Source organism: Equus asinus, chromosome 2, assembly GCF_041296235.1.
Source record: "Equus asinus isolate D_3611 breed Donkey chromosome 2, EquAss-T2T_v2, whole genome shotgun sequence".
Taxonomy (NCBI): Eukaryota; Metazoa; Chordata; class Mammalia; order Perissodactyla; family Equidae; genus Equus; species Equus asinus.
The window spans coordinates 163,111,779-163,131,477 of NC_091791.1; the positions used below are offsets into that span (position 1 = coordinate 163,111,779).

Sequence of the window (19,699 nt, forward strand, 5' to 3'; positions counted from 1 at the left end):
TTATATCTTCTTTATGAATTAACCCTGTTATTATTATATATTGACCTCTTTTGTCTCTTGTTATAGCTTTGATTTAAAATATATTTTGTCTTATAATTATAAGTGTCCCTGATCTTTTTTGGTTTCCACTTGCAAAGAATGTCTTTTCCCATTTCTTCACTTTGAGGCTACAAGTGTCCTTAAAGCTCAAATGAATCACTTGTAGGCAGCATTTGGTTTAGTCCTCTTTTTTTTTCTTTTTTTTTCGTCCCTCCAGCTACTGTGTCTTTGATTGGAGAACTTAATCAATCTACGTTTAACGTAATTATTGATAGATAAGGATTTACTAATACCATCTTCTTGTTTGCTGTCTGTTTCTTAGTTCCCTTATTTTTTTTCTCTCTTCATTCTGTCTTTTCTGAATTGATTATTTCCCATAGTGGTAAGAAACTTTCCTTTTTTTTCTACTATAGGTTTTTGCTTAGTGGTTTTCATGAGGCTTATATAAAGCATCTTATAGACATAGCATTCTATTTTATGCTGATTACAATTTAACCTTAATCACAACAAAATTCCACCCTCTTTCTTGCACCCAAGCATTTTGTGTTTTTTTTTTTTTTTTTGAGGAAGATTAGCCCTGAGTTAATATCTGCTGCCAATCCTCCTCTTTTTGCTGAGGAAGACTGGCCCTGAGCTAACATCTGTGCCCATCTTCCTCTAGTTTATAACACTTTGTGTTTTTGATGTCATATTTACCTCTTTTTTTGTTGTGCATTCAATGACAATTATTTTACCTATGGTTATTTTTAATGTTATTGTCCTTTAACCTTTATACTGGAGTTAAGTAGTTAATGCTCTACCCTTTTACCTCATTAGAGTGTTCTGAATTTGACAATGTACTTACTTTTACCAGTGTGTTGCATTTTTCATGTGTTTTTCATGTTACTAATTAGCCTCTTTTCATATCCGCTTGAAGAACTCTTTTCAGTCTTTCTTGTAGAGCAAGTCTAGTGGTGATGAATACCCTCAGCTTTTGCTTTTTCTTGCAAAGGGTTTATATCTCCATTTCTGAAAGACAGCTTTTCAGAATAAAGTACTCTAGATTGGCATTTTTTCCAGCACTTTTACTATAGCATCCCACTTGTTTGTGACCTGTAATGTTTCTGCCGATGTAGTATCCGCTGATAGCCTTATGGGAGGTCCCTTGTAAAATTAGAAGATTTTTTTTTCCCTTGTAGCTTTCAAGAATTTCCATTCCTCTTTGATTTTTGATAGTTTTATTATAATGTGTCTTGGAAAGGATCTTTTTAAGTTGTTTTTATTTGGTGACCTATGAGCTTCATGAATTTAAACATCCAGATCTCCCCCCAGGTTTGGAAATATCTCAGCCATTATTTCTTTAAATAAGCTTTCTGACTCATCCCTCTCTCTTCTCTTTCTGGAACTCCAATAATTTGCAAACTGATTATTTTGATGGTATCTGATAGATCACATAGAATTTCTTCTCTTTTTTTCATCCTTTTTTGTTTGTTCTCTGACTAGAAAATTTTTAAGTTCCAATCTTCTATCTCACAGATTCTTTCTTCTACCTCATCCATTCTGTTGTTTTTGTTCTCTTTTGAATTTTTTTAAATTTCATTCTTTGTGTTCCTCAGCTTCAGAATTTCTGTTTGGTTCTTTGATATCTTTGTTAAACTTCTCATTTTTTTCATGTATTATTTTCCTGACTGTTGAACTGTCTTTCTCTATATTCTTGTGTCTCACTGAGTTTCCTTAAAAAAGCCATTTTGAGTTCTTCATTGAATAAATTGTAGATTTTTATGACTTGGAGCTCTGTATCAGAAATGGGCCAGTTGGGGCAATTGGCAGGTGAGGTGTTCCCAGTAGCTCATGAGTGGGCTCCTTGGTAGAATGTGTGATGAAGTTAGTAAGATTTTCATCCCTTTATTGTCTTCTGAGAGTTCTATATGCTGCTCACCCAGCCTTTTCTCAATCCCCAGTCTGGTAGCTCACAATTAAGTATTCTGAATGATGCAAGAGAAAAGTGAGGACCTTGACAGCATCTCACACAGAAGGGGAAGATGGATACTTATTCACATGCTCTCCCTTCCCCACACAGGAGAAATCATGAACTGAAAAGATCTCTCTTGGCCCTAAGCTGTGCCACTTTGGAGAAGGATGACGTAGGTAAAGTCAAATTTTTCCTCTTATGCGTTCCAATGCATCCAAACTCATATTTTGTTTTTCTCCAATAGTATGCTGGAACTTCTCTGGTCACCTGGACTTCTACAAAGGCTCTCACCCTGGGCAATTATTTAAGGCAGTGCTTTGTAGGGGCTCCTGGGCCATAGCCAAAAGAGGGTGAAGCCAGTTTATGGGCAGAGCATGATCCATAGCTGGAACTGAGGTCTGTCTCCTATTACTCAACCATGGTTAGGTAAGACTCTTCCTAGGTCCTTTGGCATATGGTATTAGATCTCATAGCTCCCTCAGAGGCACTTTTGTCCTTGGAGATTAGCCAAATTGATGTTGTTGGGGGGGGGGGGTGGTGGAATTGAGGATATTATGTAGCATGATGCTGATGTCATGCCTCAATGTATCTCTTTATATAGTTTGTTTAGCGGTCACTCGAGGTATTATGTTATCTATATGTAACTTATCCCCATCAACTTTTGTCAAGATTTTACCAATTCAAATATAGGGAAGATATCTTATTACCCCCTCAGTCTTTTTGACTTCACATATTTTTAATATAACTATCTTACATATTTACATATATTGAGTACAACATTAAACAGTGCTATATTTTATGCTTTAACTGCCAAACACCATTTAGAAAAGTGAAGAGACATAGTCTACTGTATTGACTCACAGTTTTACACTTTCCATTGTCCCTTCCTTCCTGATGTTCCAAGATTCTTTCTTTTTATTTAAAAAAAAATTTCTATCTGTCTTCAAGTTCACTGATTCTTTCTGCTATCATCCTCTGTCTGCTTCTGTTTTTGGAGGAATATTAGCCCTGAACTAACTGCTGCCAATCCTTCTCATTTTGCTGAGGAAGACTGGCCCTGAGCTAACATCCATGCCCGTCTTCCTCTACTTTATATGTGGGATGCCTACCACAGCACGGTGTGCCAAGTGGTGCCATGTCTGCACACGGGATCTGAACCGGTGAACCCCAGGCCACTGAAGTGGAACGTGTGAACCTAACCACTGTGCCACCAGGCCAGCTCCCTCTGTCTGCTTTTGATTCTATCAATTGAGGCGTTTTACTTTTTTTTTTTTTTTTGGAGAGGGTTATGTTATTTTTCAGTTCTAAAACTTCCATTTTCTTATTTTGTCTTCTATGTCTTTGCTGATACTTTATTTTGCATTTATTTCAAGCATGCTTCTAACTGACCATTAAAGTAATTTTATGATAACTGCTTTAAAATCTTTGCCAGATAATTTTAATATCTGTTTCATCTCAAAGTTGGTCTTTGTTTGTTGTCTTTTCTCATTCGAGTCAAGATTTTCCTGGTTCTTTGTATAATGAGTGATTTTTTTAAATGAAATCTAGACTTTTGAGTTTTATGTTATGAGACTGAAAATTATTTGAATATATGGGGATTAGAACAAAACAATCTTTTGTTTTACCTGGTCTCATCTGATGCTGCACTCTTTGCCACATGGTGGAGGAAGTCCCAATTCCCCCGTGGCCTCTACTGATTCTTCAAGGGGTTCAGCAGGGTGCTTCACTACTGCTGGCCAAGGGAGGAATTAAAGGTCCCCTCTATGCTTCTGCTAATTTCACGCTGGCTAGGAGGGGAAGGGAACCTCCTTATTGCTCCCCACATGACCTCCGCTGACACCATGGGAGGAGGTGATCTTTACTTCTGGAAAGTATTGAAAATCTTGGCTTTCAATCTAACCATTTTGGTACCACCTTGGCAGAGAAAGAGAAGGGTGCCTTATTGCCACTGGATGAGGGGGAATTACAGGTTTCCTACAGGTTCTCTAATGACACCAGTGGAGAGAGTATTATTACTGCTGGGGAGGTTTGAAATCTAAGCTCTTTACTGAGTTTTGCTGACAGGGATGGAGTTAGGCTGCAGTTTTATTGTGGTGTGTGGCTGGTATAGAGAAGTTATTGTCTAAAAGTTTTCTGTCTTGCTCAACTGTTCCTTTTCTCGACATTTGGCTAGAAAGAGCTGGCTTTTCTTGAAGGTATTGTTGTCTGCATCTATTGGCGTTTATGGGTTGGTATCTGCTGCAACTCCCAGTCAGATTTATATGAGGAAAAAGAAAGAAAAAGTCAAAAACAGGAATTACCTCTATTTCATTTTTTAAGTCTTGAAGTCTCTAGCTAATCTGTCGTCTCTCCACCTGTCAGAGTTTTCTTGTATTTGCTTTGAACATCCAGAGTTTTTATCTGTACTTACTGGAAAGAATACAGATAAGCATATCTAATCCATCTTGCCCCAGATCTGGAAATCTACAGTAGATTTTAAAATATTGTTTTTATATCTAATGGTTATGCTAAACTAATTTATTAATTTGACTTTTTGTAGATTCTTTTGGAATTTCCATATATATATACATATATATATATTTACATGTGCCATCTGTGAATAATAAGTATTTAATTTCTTCCTTTTCAATTCTTATTAAATTAAGCTTATTTTTCTGACTTTATTATACCATCTGACCCTCCAGAACAATGTTGAATTAAACTGGTGATAACTGGCATTCTTATCTATTTCCCATTCTCAAGGTGACAGTTTTTAATGTTTCAATAGAGACCATAATATTTATTTTAGAGATTCATGTAGATACTCTCTATCAGATTAAGTATCACCTAGTATAAGATTCCATGGTGGCACAGCAGTTAAGTTCACATGTTCCGCTTCTTGGCAGCCTGGGGTTCGCTGGTTCAAATCCCAGGTGCAGACATGGCACTGCTTGGCACGCTATGCTGTGGTAGGCATCCCACATGTAAGGTAGAGGAAGATAGGCATGAACGTTAGTTCAGGGCCCATCTTCCTCAGCAAAAAAGAGGAGGACTGGCAGTAGTTAGCTCAGGGCTAATCTTCCCCCACCCAAAAAAAAGATTCCATTTTGTTCCTAGCTTACATTTTTTTAATGAATTGATGTTGAATTTTACCAAACGTTTTGCTACATCTATCAATATGTAAACATGGTTAATTACAGAGATTGTATTTTGAATGCTAAACTAGCCTTGCATACCTGGAACAATACAAGTTGTCCTATGTTTTTTATATATCAGTAGATTCAGTTTACTAATTTTTGTAAGAGTTATTATATTCATGTTCATAGGTGAAATTAATTTTTTTACTATAACATCATGGTTGCATTTTGGAATTAAAGACATGCTGTTGTCATAAAAAGAATTAAAATTTCTTTTCTGTTGTTTATACACAAGAAGAGTTTGTACAAAATTGATCTTATTCCTTCCTTATATATTTGAAGAATTCACTAATGTGGATTGTCCTTGTGGGGATAATCTTAAGAATAGATTTAAGAAGTCTTAGCCTACAGAGCTTTTCTAAACTTTCTGCTTGCTGCCTTAAATAATTGTATTTTTGAGGAAATTTTATTCAAATTATTGAACTGATTGGTATAATTTAACTGGTTAATGCATTATAAGAAGATTCAAGAGCTAGTGTGAGATTCACCATATATCTTTTCTCCTACCCCAGTGATAATAGAAACCCATGTGGAGGTGAAGCCTCAGTGTGGATCCATTAATCATTAGAATAAACAAAGACCAACTGCTGATCTGCAACCTATATTAGTAGTGTAATATAAATAAAACATATGTATTTGCTGTGTAAAGAGAATGAAATTTCAGGGATTGTGATTTCATTATAAACTGACAGATACTGTGAAAATTGGTGACAATTTTTTTAAATCTGAGATTTCATATTTTTATTTTGTTTGAACAGAAGCGTTAGATATTTGACTTGAGATTTAAACGTATCAGTCATTACATATGTTGTCATAGATAAATTCCTTAACTTTGTCTCTTACTATTCTTATTACAAACCTGCCTTTCTTTTCTCATAGAGTTTAATTATACATTGAAATAAAAGCAGCCTTGAAAAATGATAAGAAAAAAGCAATTTAAAATGACTAATACAGTTAGTAATTTCTAAGTGTTTGTTTGCAAACACGGAAGCAATCTTTTTTTAATGTATGTTTTCTTGAGACTTTCTAGAGATCAATATTTATATTTCTATTTAGATATGTATTCTCTTGTATCTTGTAGAATTTATGGTTATATCTGTATCTTTGTATTTTACATTTCCTAAGAATGCTAATTTTATCTTATGCACTTTTTATCTTCTCCTCCTACTCCAAAATTTGAATAGTTTTTAAAATTCCTAAGTATCATTTGTTCTATACATCAATTATTAGTAGGAAATGTCTATATTAATCTCTAGTGAGAAATCAAGTGGATTATGTCTTTATGATTAGTGGACTCAATTCTGCTGAATATGACCCTCAATTACCTCCTCTGTTGGTAATACTGTGATTAAAGGTCTGACTGAGAATCCACATCAAATTCTGATTCCATAATCAATTCTTTATAGATGAAGTCACATGATTCATAGTTGTTTGTATTAAAAACAGGATGTTTTTGGGGCTGGCCCCGCGGCCGAGTGGTTGAGTTCGCGCGCTCCGCTGCAGGCGGCCCAGTGTTTCGTTAGTTCGAATCCTGGGCGCGGACATGGCACTGCTCATCAGACCACGCTGAGGCAGCGTCCCACAAGCCACAACTAGAAGAACCCACAACGAAGAATACACAACTATGTACCGGGGGGCTTTGGGGAGAAAAAGGAAAAAATAAAATCTTTAAAAAAAAAAAAACAGGATGTTTTCATTATCTGCTTAGTATTGAGATATCTATGTGACTTCACTGACAACAGTGGTGGTATATCCATAAGTATTTTGATGTATGTTATAAGAGCTATAAAAATTTTTGACCAATTCTTGCTTCTGTAGCATGTCACAAAGCATGTATTACATCTCCATGGGAAATTTACGTTATCCTTCCAAGTATGGGAAGAGAAAATAGCTCTGAAATATCTCTTCCCTGATCATTACTACATCAATCATATTGATAAAGATGAAAATGTCATGATTCATTTCTGTACACTTTCTAGCATCCTCCAGAAACTAGTTATGATAGATCATATACTTTTTCTATTGAGGCAAATCAACCAGTTTAGAATTTCACCATCTGTATCCTTCCATCATTGAAAAAAATCAACTTTAATGAATAAATAATAGTGAAGTGCTTTTATGAGCCAGGCATCAAACTATACACATTCACATCTACTGTTATTTTTATCCCTCACAAGAGAACTGGGAGTTATGCATCATTCTGTGCATGCTACAGATAAGGAAATTAGGGCTCCAATAAGTTAAGTGACTTGTCTGGATTCACTTGGCTTGTAATTCAAAGAGGGGTATTTAAACTCACATTATTAGGCAATTACCCTCTCAATTACACTACTAGATGGTAGGTAGTAGTGTGGCGAAGTGATGAAGCTGACTAATATATCACGTTAGTTTGGTGGTACACAGTCATATAGATCTGATTTGCTCTAATTCATCTAACTGATATTCCTTTAAATATTTTGCAAGAGTAAGAAACATATGTAAATTTCTTCTTCAATTCATTGAAGACATCTAGTTAGAATAAGTTAAAACTTAGAAGAAAATAAAACCTGTGGCAAGGTGGAGAAGACAGTGGTGAGAGTTTGGAAAGGTTGGTTTGTATCAGTATGTAATAGCAAATTGAATAGAAAGAATGAGTGAAATAAAAATTGATCAAATAAATGGATAGAATGGAAGAATACAAACTGATAGAAAACCAGAGGTTAGATTTGCTTCAGAGAAGAAAAGGAAGCAGAAGACAGAACAATTAGTATGAAAGGAGTTTAATTCAATTATAAAGCCAAAAATGTAATTATAAAGCCATAAATAAGAGTATTACAATTTAATAAGAGAAAACCTAACCACTAGGCTACCACCTCCTAACTCATTAGTGAAAAAGAAATGATTTTAACCTCATATTCTCTGCTCTCGTAAACTCACTTCAACATCTTATGTCTCCTGCTTTTTCCAAGTCCACTCCTATCCCACAGCTTCTGCATGGCTGTCTTGACCTCTTTGTTCCTCAGTGTGTAGATGAGAGGATTCAGCATGGGGGTGATAACGTTGTAAAGTATAGACACCATCTTGTCCACAGAAAAAGTGGAGAAAGGACGAGCATAGATGAAAATACAAGGGCCAAAAAAGAGTGTTACCACCATGAGGTGGGAGCCACAGGTAGAGAGTGCCTTTCGCCTTCCCTCTTTGGAGCTAATCTTGACCAGGATAGTGGTGTAGGAAGAAACCAGCACCACAAAGGAGCTGGTAGAGATCAACCCACTGTTAGATACCATTAGCAATTCAATGATAAATATGTCTGCACAGGCAAGCTTGATCACAGGGGGAACGTCACAAAAGAAGTTGTCCACCTGGTTTGGCCCACAAAAGGGCAGACGGATAGTTAAAATTGTCTGGACAATAGAGTGCACAAATCCTCCCATCCAGGAGGCAGCTAGCAAAACACGGCATAATCCTCTACTCATGATAGTAGTATAGTGCAGGGGGCGACAAATTGCAACACAGCGATCATATGCCATCACTGTGAGCAGGAACATCTCAGCCGCCCCTACAAAATGGAGGAAGAAGAGCTGCGCGATACATTGGTCATAGGGAATGAGCTTTACGTTAGCAAGAAAGTCAGCCAGAAGCTTAGGGGTAGTTACTGTTGAATAGCATAGGTCCAAGAAAGAGAGATTGCCAAGAAGGAAATACATGGGTGATGAATTCAGATAGTTATCAGAAGCCACTGTGACCATGATGAGGACATTCCCTACCCAAGCAGACATATAAAAGAAAAGAAATAGTACAAATAGCCCTGCCTCGATAGATGGTGTCTGTGAGAAGCCTGCCAGGACAAATTCTCTCACCACTTCTGTTTGGTTTTTATCCATTTAACCTGGCTCCACCTACATGAAAGAAATTAAATAATGGGCATTAGTAACATTAAAAATGGATGAGATATTTCACAGAATATGTAAGAATCTTCTCATTTTAAAAGATTTTTCTTTAGGATACATTCTGATTGATTAACTGGAAGAAATTATTTTATCCTTAGCTGATATGAATACACATTCAGCAACAAGTTCCAACTTTGAGACAACAATGAAGTAGCCAAGGTTTTGTGGAGCATAAAGTCACCTGGTCCCAGGCCTTTAACTTCAACTTGATGCATCTCTCTCTTCTATTAGTCAGTATTTTCCTTCTCCTTTTTTACATTAAGTCTTAAGACATATGTTACATTTCCCTGAGAAAATATATGTTTATACATACATCTATATATATGTTTTTTAAAATATTAATATCTCAGGGAAATGTAACATATGTCTCAGAGAAATATTTATATTTATATATATAAATAGATATATATAAACATATACATATAAATAGATATATATAAACATACATACATAAGTATATATATACACTATATATATATATATAAATCTTTAGGAGAAAAATAAAACTTGAAGGTAAAATTTAAGATTCCAGTGAGCAGGCATTAGGGTCTATAAAGGTTTTATTTGGGATAGGAAATCACACATATAGATGGATAGGCCGCTATAATAAGCTTGTGCCCTTTTCTATAAAGATAACACTTATGGGGCTCTAATCCTGTACAAATGGTGGGAGGAAGGGTCACATTCCACTTTGGGCTTATTGCTAGTTCATTGACCCTTACTTAGGTTTCCTGAATGCCTGTCCACCTTATTATTGTCTATAATACATTTCTCATCTAAACTCATAGCTAAGGACATTTGGACACAGATTATGCTTTTAATGATTTAAATATAATGACAAAATTGTCATTCATACATTTAGGTGATTCCTGCTTTTGACTACCCTATCAAATTGGGCAAAAATAAATTATTTCTCTCAGATAAAAGAATTAACAATACAGGGAGTATGTGTATGTTTGTGTATTTTATCCATTCATATGAGCAATGGCTGGAAGGTGCTGCTGCATGAGATGAAATGGGTGATAGTCCATTGAGGACTGTGGGGCTCATGATAGCTGCTATTGACTCAAATTCCACAGTTCTACCACACAAAGAGCTATATTTTGAGGAATTAAGACATAATAATTTAAAGTTTAGATATTGGTGAATTTTCTTTATTTTATCACAGTTTATGCCTCCTCTAAATCTGTGAACTGAATATCTTCCTCTAAGCAATATAGTAAGAATAAAAGTTTTGAAAAGGAAAATTAACTTTAAACTAAATAAAAGTTAGTTTAAATAAAACAATAAATTTTGCATATTTATTAAGGCAATTATATAAGTAGAAATCTTAATTACATGCTCTCTAACAATTGAAAATATCAAGAAACAAGATGAAGAGAAACCCCAAAATTTAAATATTATTTTGTTAAAATGATGTTTGCAAAAGATTCATTAACCTGAGGAAATGATTAAATAATAAAGGGAAGAAAGACACAAACGTATATTCAAAATGTAAAATCTATATACATAGAAAAGTCAAACCATATAAGCAACAAAAGGAAAAGATAACAAAATATTTATGTGTTGACTTTGACTATTGGGATGTTCTTTTTACTGATGTGATAGGTTCTAATTTTCTACGATGAACTCAATTATATATATACTAAATATATAAATTTGCTATGTATTTATATGGCTATACACATCTACACTCATATGACTTACTATTTTATTTTTATATGAGAAAATGAAACATTTGGAATTCGTTATCTCCCGGCAATTTGGTTACGACTTAAGTTACTAAACTTTGGGTAAGAATTTCCTTTAATTATAATCCATGTAATATTTTTTAGAGTAATAGTTGTTGTCTAGGTATAACATCAAACGACCTCATATTTGTTAAAAACAAGTTCTTAACAATGGATTTCTTTTGCAAGAAATATTTCAGTATTTATTTAATTTTTCATGTTTTAAATTTCCCTCTGGTTACAAAAGTGGTGAATGCTTATTACTGAAATATGGAAACATGAAGAAAATAATCATCCTCAGAGTACCAAGAGGCAAATACTATTAACTTTAACTAGTCATATACTCTTAAACCTTTTTAAAATGCATTGGTTGATTTATATAGTAGATATAATATTATATATGCAGTAGGATATACTACTGTAAAATACCATAATTACTGTTAAGGACTGCCGTGCAAATGAGTTAAGATGACAGGAGCATATGAACGTCTTTCAGTATCATAGGCTTTAAGTCAAATTACATGCCTTCTGTCTGTAAAGTATAGATACTTAAGTCCTGCAGTCACAGGTGCCTGGCATGCTGACGCAGAATCCACACTACACTCTATAGAGCCAAGAAGATAAATAAATTAGATGGAACCCCCTTGGTACACTGGCCATCATTAGGAAATTTTGATGTTTAGAGATTCAGGGATTTAGTTACTCATAGTCGAATCACAAAGGGAATCATTAAAAAATTTTAATCAAAACCTTTTGCCAGAAAATATGGAACACAGAAATATGTGTCATGGTGGTAGCGGGATGTGAGCGTAAAAACAATGGAAAGGAAAAAGAAAAAAAGAAAAAAGACAAGATTGTTGCAATAACGTCAGCTGGTTATACTGAGAGCTAAGTGTTCCTAGAACGGAGGTTGATGGGAAGGATAATGAAAGATTAAGGAAAGTGCGGTTGCAGGTGCCTCGCCAAAAACAGTACAGCTTTTCTTGCACTGCTTTCTTCATATGGAGTGCCTTCTCTAATTGGAATTTTTCACTTTAGATTTTATCTTATTTTATTTTTCGAGATTATAGAAAAATGTAAAGTAAGAATAACAGTCTCCCCTTTCTTCCAGTGCCACCTCTGTGCCATGGGTGGGGGGGCTGGAGAGAGAAAGAGAGAGAGGGAAGAAAGAGAGAAAGAAAGAGAGCGAGAAGAAAGAAGAGAGAAAAAGGGAAAGAAAGAGATTCATGGATATATTTCCATGTACTGTATGAAGCTCTAGGTCTTTTTTTAATTGATACATATTTTAAAAACTTGGGTATGCTATAATGAAATAAGTACCGTATTTATGCGCATGTAAATCATCTGTTTTATCACTATTACAAATAGCACCGCAATGAACAACACTGAATTTTGTTCACACTTCCTTAGACATTTATTGATTATTTGTAGGGCATAGAGGCCTGAAAGTGAAATTTCTGACACAAATATTGACGTATATTTTTCTCCCAAAAAAGCTGTACTAATTTACACTCCCATGAACAATATACATATTATTCTCACGCTCTTTCCAACACTGGATAATGGCAGCCTTTATTGTTATTTCATTTTAATTTTGCAAATATAATGAGTAAAAATAATAGCCTGTTAACTTAATTTGCATTTTCCTCATCAGTAGTGTGAATGTACTTTTTTTCAGGCTTTTACTAGTTACATATTTTTTATCCTGAAAATTTCAAGACCATTGTGGCAACTTTGCTAAACTCACTTAACATAGTTATTGCATTGAATCTGTAGGTCAATTGGGACAACATGGACATCTTAAGAATACTGTCTTCTAATCTTTGAACACAGGATTTCTTTCCATTTATCTGTGTCTTTAATTTTTTCGTCAATATTTTATAGTTGTTAGTGTACAAGCGTTTCACTTCCTTGGTTAGATACATTCCTAAATATTTTATTCTTTTTGAAGCTATTGTAACCAAAATAGATTTCTTAATTTCCTTTTTCTACTGTTCATTGCTAGTGTAGAAGATTGCAACTGATTTTTGTGTGTTGATTTTTTATTCTGCAAGTTTGCTGAGTTTATTAGTATTAACAGTTCTTTTGGTGGAATCTTTAGGGTTTTGTACATAAAAGATCATATTGTCTACAAAGAGATAATTTTAATTTTTCCTTTCCTATTTGGGTAGTTTTTATCTGTTTTTCTTGCATAATTGCTCTGGATAGGACTTCTAATATTGTGTTGAGTAGAAGTGGTGAGAGTGGGCATTCTTGCCTTACTCCTGATCTGAAAGAAAAACTTTCAGTCTTTCATTATTGAGTGTAATGTCAGCTGTGAGCTTTATTACACTGAGGTAATTTACTTCTATTCCTAGGTTTTTGAGTGTGTTTCTCATGAAAGGTGGTATTATTTTGCCAAAAGCTTTTTCAGCATCAATTGAAAGAATCACTTTTTTTTGTTCTTCACTCTGTTAATATGGTATATTACATTGATTGGTTTTCATATATTAAAGCACCCTTGTATTTCAGGAATAAATTCCATCTGGTCATGGTATATAGTTCTTTTAATGTGCTGTTGAATTCAATTTGATAGCATTTTGTTGAGATTTTTGCTTCAATATCCATCAAAGATATAGGTCTGTAATTTTCTTATAGTGCTTTTGTTGGGCTTTACTGTCAAGGTAATATGGGCATCACAAACTGAGCTTGGAAGTGCTCCTTCCTCTTCAACTTGTGAGAAGTGCTTCAGAAGGATTCATGCTAATTATTTAAATGTTTGGGATAATTGTCCACTGAATCCATCTGGACCTGGGCTTTTCTTTATTGTGAGGTTTTTGATTAGTGATTCAATCTCCTTACTCATTATTGGACTGTTCATGTTTTCTATTTTCATGATTAGGTCTTAGCAGGTTGTGTGTTTTTAGGACTTCATCCATTTCTTCTAGGTTATCCAACTTGTTGGTATGCAATTGTTCAGAGTATTCTCTAATGATGCTTTTATCTTGGTGGCATTGGTAGTAATGTTCCCCCTTTGACGTTTGATTTTAGTTATTTGAGCACTTTCTCTTTTTTCTTAGTTAATCTAGCTAAGGATTTGTCAAATTTGTTGATCTTTTCGAAAGCCAACTCTCAACTTCACTGACTTTTTTCCGTTGTTTTTCTACTTTTTATTTAGTTTATATCTGGTCTATTCTTTATTATTGCCTCCCTTTGGCTACCTTTGGGTTTAATTGTTCTTTTTCTAGTCTATTGGGGTGTAAAGATAAGTTTCTAATTAGAGATCCTTCTTCTTTTTTAATGCAAGTATTACAGGCACACACATCCCTCTTAGCACTGCTTTCACTGCATCCATATATTTTAGTATATTGTGTTTTCATTTTTATTTCTCTCAAACTATTTGCTAATTCACCTTGTAACTTCTTCTTTACCCATTGGTTGTTTAAGAGTATGTTGTTTAATTTCCACATATTTGTGGATTTTCCAATTGATTTCTAATTTCATTTAGTTATAATTAGAAAAGATACTTTGTATGATTTCAACCTCCTTCTATCTGTTAAGACTTGTTTTGTGACCTAATATTTGGTCTTTCCTGGCGAATTTTCCATGTGCACTTGAGGTAAAATGTATAATTAGGTGTTGTTAGGTGGAGTGTTCTGCATATGTCTGTTAGATCCAACTGACCTATAGTGTTATTTTCTTACTGATCTTCTGTCTTGCTGCTCTATGCATTGTTGAAAGTTGAGTACTGAAGTCTTCTACTATTACTGTGTTATTGTCTATTTATCCCTTCAATTCTTTCAAAGTGTTTCATATATTTATAAACTTTGAAGTCTGTTGAATAAATGTTTATAATTGTTATATCTTCTTGGTGAATCAACTCTTTTATAGCTATATAATGTTCTTTTTTGTCTCTTGCAACAGTGTTTGATTTAAAGTTTATTCTGTCTGATATTATTATGGCCACTCCTGCTCTCTTTTGGCTGATGTAGGCATGGAATATCTTCTTCTATTCTTTCACTTTCACCCTATGTGTGTCTTTAGATCTAAAGTAAATCTGTTATAGAAAGAGTGTACTTGGAACCTACGTTTTTAATCCATTCAGCCAATCCATTTCTGGATTAAAGAAATTAATCAATTTACATTTAGAGTAATTACCGATAGGGAAGACTTTACTATTGCCATTATGTTCATTGTTTTCCGTATGTCTTGAAACATTTTTAGCCCTCCTTTCCTCTCGTACTGTCTTCATTTATCTTTTGTTAAATTTTTTGTAACAATATGTTTTGAATCCCTCCTCATTTCCCATTGTGTATATTATATACACGTTTTCTCTGTAGTTACCATTGAAGTTACATAAAACATCTTACAGTTATAGCATTGCATTTTAAACTGATAATAACCTCACTTCAATTGCATACAAAACGTCTGCTCCTTTACGGCACCACTGCCCCACTTTATGCTATCAATGTCACAAGTCACCTCTTCATATATTTTATACCTAACATAGGTTTATATTTTTCTTTAATGTTTTTATCATTTAAATTCTATGCACCCAAATTACAATAGTCCAGGTTACTATGTTTGTCATGTAGTTACCTTTAACATAGATCCTTCTAATTTTGTATGTCTTTGTTTTGCTGTCTACTCTCATTCGATTGCAACTTAGAAGACTCCCTTTATCATTTGTTGTAGAGCTGGTCTAACAGTAACAAACTCCCTCCATTTTTATTTATGTGGCAAAGTCATAATTTTCCTTCAATTTTGAGTGACAGATGACAATTTTGAATGATCCTGGTATTCTTGGTTGACAAGTTTTTGTTGTTATTGTTCTTTCAGCACTTTGAGTACCTCACCTCTTTCTCTTCTGAAGAATTAATGATGAGAAATCTGCTGAGATTGTTATGGAAGCTCCCTTGTATGTGATGAATTGTGGGGTTTTTTTTGAAGATTTTCTTTTACTTTTTGACTTCATGCAGTTTGATTGTAATGAGTCTCAGTATGGTTCTATCCAGATTTACTCAAGTTGAAGATATTTGAGCTTCTTTTACCATTACTTTCCTCAGATTTTGGAAGATTTTAGCCATTATTTCTTCAAGTAAGCTGAGCCCCTTTCTCTCTCTCTCCTCCTTCTGGGATTCCATATGCATATATTGGCCACTTTCTTGTGTTCCATAGGGTCCTTGGGCTTTTTAAAAAAAATTTTCTCCATTTTCTTTTCTTTATAAATCTCTGATTCAATAATTTCAAATGACCTATCTTCAAGTAAACAGACTCTTTCGTCTATCTGTCAAGTCTAATGTTACATCCAACTAATGAATTTTTCAGTTCAGTTGTTATACTTTTCAGCTCCAGAATTTTTGCTTGATTGTTGTTTAAAGTTTCGTTCCTCTTTCTTTTTTTTCTTTGTTTTTGAGGAAGATTAGCCCTGAGCTAACTAGTGCCAGTCCTCCCCATTTTGCTGAGGAAGCCTGGCCCTGAGCTAACATCCATGCCCATCTTCCTCTACTGTATATGTGGGATGCCTACCACAGCATGGCATACCAAGTGGTGCCATGTCCGCACTCAGGATCTGAACTGGCGAACCCTGGGCCACTGAGAAGCGGAACGTGCGAACTTAACCACTGCGCCACCAGGCCAGCCCTACAGTTTCATTCTCTTTTTTGATACTCTCATTTTGTTCATTCATCATTTTCTTGATTTAATTCTGTTGTTCTGTGTTCTCTTAACTCATTGAGTGTCTTTATGACAGTTATCTTAAATTCTTTGTGAGGCAGTTCATAGATATGATTTTTCCTAGGCTTAGTTCTGGGATTTTATGTTGGTGACTTGATTGGGTCATATTTCCTTGTTTCTTTTCATGCCTTGTAATATTTTGGGTGGCATTTGAGTAGTTGAAAAAACAACCACCATCCCAGGCTGCGTACTGGCTTTGTGTAAGAGAAGACCTCCAGCTTTCAGCATGGCTAGAGGTTCTAGGGTCTCTCAACACTTTTCTGATATCTTCCTCCCCCTGGAATCTGCTTGTGGAACTGCAGTTCTTATCTGCTGCTTGTCTGCATTTTCAGCGGCTTTCAATCTGTCACTTTTCCCATCAGTGCTCTTTTATCTTTTTTTTTTTTGAGGAAGATTAGCCCTGAGCTAACCGCTACCAGTTCTCCTCTTTTTTTTTTTTTTACTGAGGAAGCCTGGCCCTGAGCTAACACCTGTGCCCATCTTCCTCCACCTTATATGTGGGACGCCAACCACAGCATGGCATGCCAAGCGATGCCATGTCCGAACCCGGGATCTGAACAGGTGAACTCTGGGCTGCCAAGAAGCAGAACGTGCGAACTTAACTGCTGCACCACTGGGCCAGCCCCTCTTTTATCTTTTTAAATTTAATTTTTCCTGTATTTTATTTTTTAATCTCTAATTAAAATGCATTCTGCATGTTGTGTTTACCTGAATTTACTTAATATTACTTAAAACCTCTTAAACAATGGAAAAAAACAAGGACATTTTGATTTCATTTACCCATTTGTACAAGCTTTTATTGTCAAATAATTCACAATTACATTTATTATAAATCATCTGATTGTTTTATTGTGGTTTTTAGCAGTCAGTTTCTACTTGATATTTATATTTTGTGGTTCTCCTCAATTGTTACATAGTTTTTTAGGCTCATTTTCTACAGTTTCCTCCTTTTTAAAACTATCCCCCCCAAATACCTGCCATCTTGGCAGCTTCAAACTCTCATGTGTCTCCTTGGCCAGAGATCTTCACTCTCTCCATGTGTTCCTTTTCCTGTGACTTGTTTTTAAATGTGCCCTTAAGAGAGATTCTGGAGTCAATGTGGAACTCACGTGATAAACTTCCCTTTTGTCAAGAATTAAAGCCCTGCTGTGATGACTATCTGATCCATGCAACTTTGTACATATTTGTTAAGATCTTGTAGTAATTTATGGTAGAGGTGTTAAGTCTGGTAATGGCTACTATCTCATAGTTGACCACTCAAAAATCCCATTTTTTGTCATTTAACGCTGTTAATGGCACTGTTATTTCTTTAAAAATTTTAACTTTTCAGGAAGTCAATGGTTGTTAGTTTATTCTAACTTTTGGGTTTTGAATCTTTCATAAAAAGTCCTTCTTATACCAGAATTATAACAGTATTTGTGCATGATTTATTGATTTTGGTATATTTTTTGAAGTTTGTCTTAATCATTGATCTGAGTATGTCAGTGTATAGTAAGATGTGTAGACAGAATTTAATTTTCAACATGTTATTTAATATATGATCTTTTCCTCCTTATTACATTGAAACTAACCTTTATCAGATTCTGAACTCTCCAAAATTGAGTATTTTTGTGTGCTCTATACTGTCCACTTGATAAATTAATTACAAGAATTCTTACTACAATTTTAAATGTTAGTTTTAAACATAATTTTAGTTTTCGGTGTACAAGTCTTCCACCTATTTTGTTAAATTTATTGCTAGTTATTTTATTCTTTTTATTGTAATGTAAATAGGACTCTGTTATTAATTATAATAATTTACCTTTCTTCTATTTAGTTGTTAGCGTATAGAAACACAACCGGTTTTTGTATGTTGATTTTGTACCCTGAAACTTTACTGTATTTGTTTACTATTTCTAATAGTCTTTTGGTGAATTCTTTAGGGTTTTCTATTTAGAAAATCATGTCATCTGCAAATAGTGACAGTTTTACTTCTTTTCAAATTTAGATCCCTTTTATTTCTTTTCCTTGTCTGATGGCTCTGGCTAGGACTTCCAATACTATGTTAAACAAGAGTGGTGACAGTGGGCATCCTTGTCTGGTTCCTGCTCTTAGAGGGATAGCTTTCAGTTTTTCTCCATTGAGAATGATATTAGCTGTTGGCTTGTCATACATGGCCTTTATTATGTTGAGGTACAATCCTTCTACATCCATTTTATTCAGAGTTTCTATCATAAATGGATGCTGTATCTTGTTCAATGCTTTTTCTGCACCTATTGAGATGATCATGTAATTTTTATTCTTCATTTTGTTGATGTGTGTATCACATTTATTTATTTGTGAATGTTGAATCATCCTGGAGTAAATACTACTTGATCATGGTGTATGATTTTTCTAATGTATTGTATTTGATTTGCTAGTATTTTGTTGAGGATTTTTATATCTATGCTTATCAGTGATATTGGCCTGTAATTTTGTTGTTGTTGTTTTTGTCCTTGTCTGGTTTTGCTATCAGGGCAATATTGGCTTCAAAAATGAGTTAGAGAGCTTCCATTCTATTTCAATTTTTTGGAAAGTTTGAAAAGGATAGGTATCAAGTCTTCTTTGAATTTTTGGTAGAATTCACCAGGGAATCAGTCTGGTCATGAACTTTTGCTTTTTGGGAAGTTTCTGATTGCTATTTTGATCTCCTTACTGGTGATCAGTCTATTCAGATTCTCTATTTCTTTTTGATTCAAGTGAAGAAATCAAAGAAGACACAAAGAAATGGAAAGATATTCTGTCTTCATGGGTTAGAAAAATAAACACAGTGAAAATGTCCATATTACCTACAGCAATCTACAGATTACATGCAATCCAACCAGAATCCTAGTGACATTCTTGGAAAAAGAGCATAAAACCCTAAAATGTATATGGAACAACAAAAAAACCCAAATAACCAAAGAAATCCTGAGAGAAAGGAACAAAGCTGGAGGTATCGCACTCTCTGAATTAAAAATACAGTACAAAACTATAGTATTCAATAAGTATGCTACTGGCACAAAAACAGACACACAGATCAATGGAACAGAATCAAGAGACCAGAAATAAAGCCACACATCTATGGAAAGCTAATTTCCAAGAAGGGAGCCAACATATAATGGAGAAAGTAAAGTCTCTTCAGTAAACGGTGTTGGGAAA

At 34.5% G+C, this 19,699-nt stretch overlaps 1 protein-coding gene across 1 annotated transcript; it reads right to left on the reverse strand.

Annotated features, from left to right (window-relative positions):
• Window positions 1-8,091: 8,091 nt before the first annotated feature.
• LOC106833422 (olfactory receptor 4Q2-like) lies at window positions 8,092-9,029 on the reverse strand. The gene is given in 2 exon segments (XM_014844612.2): window positions 8,092-8,114; window positions 8,117-9,029. Coding segments are annotated over 2 exon segments (936 nt in total).
• Between the last annotated feature and the right edge of the window lie 10,670 nt (window positions 9,030-19,699).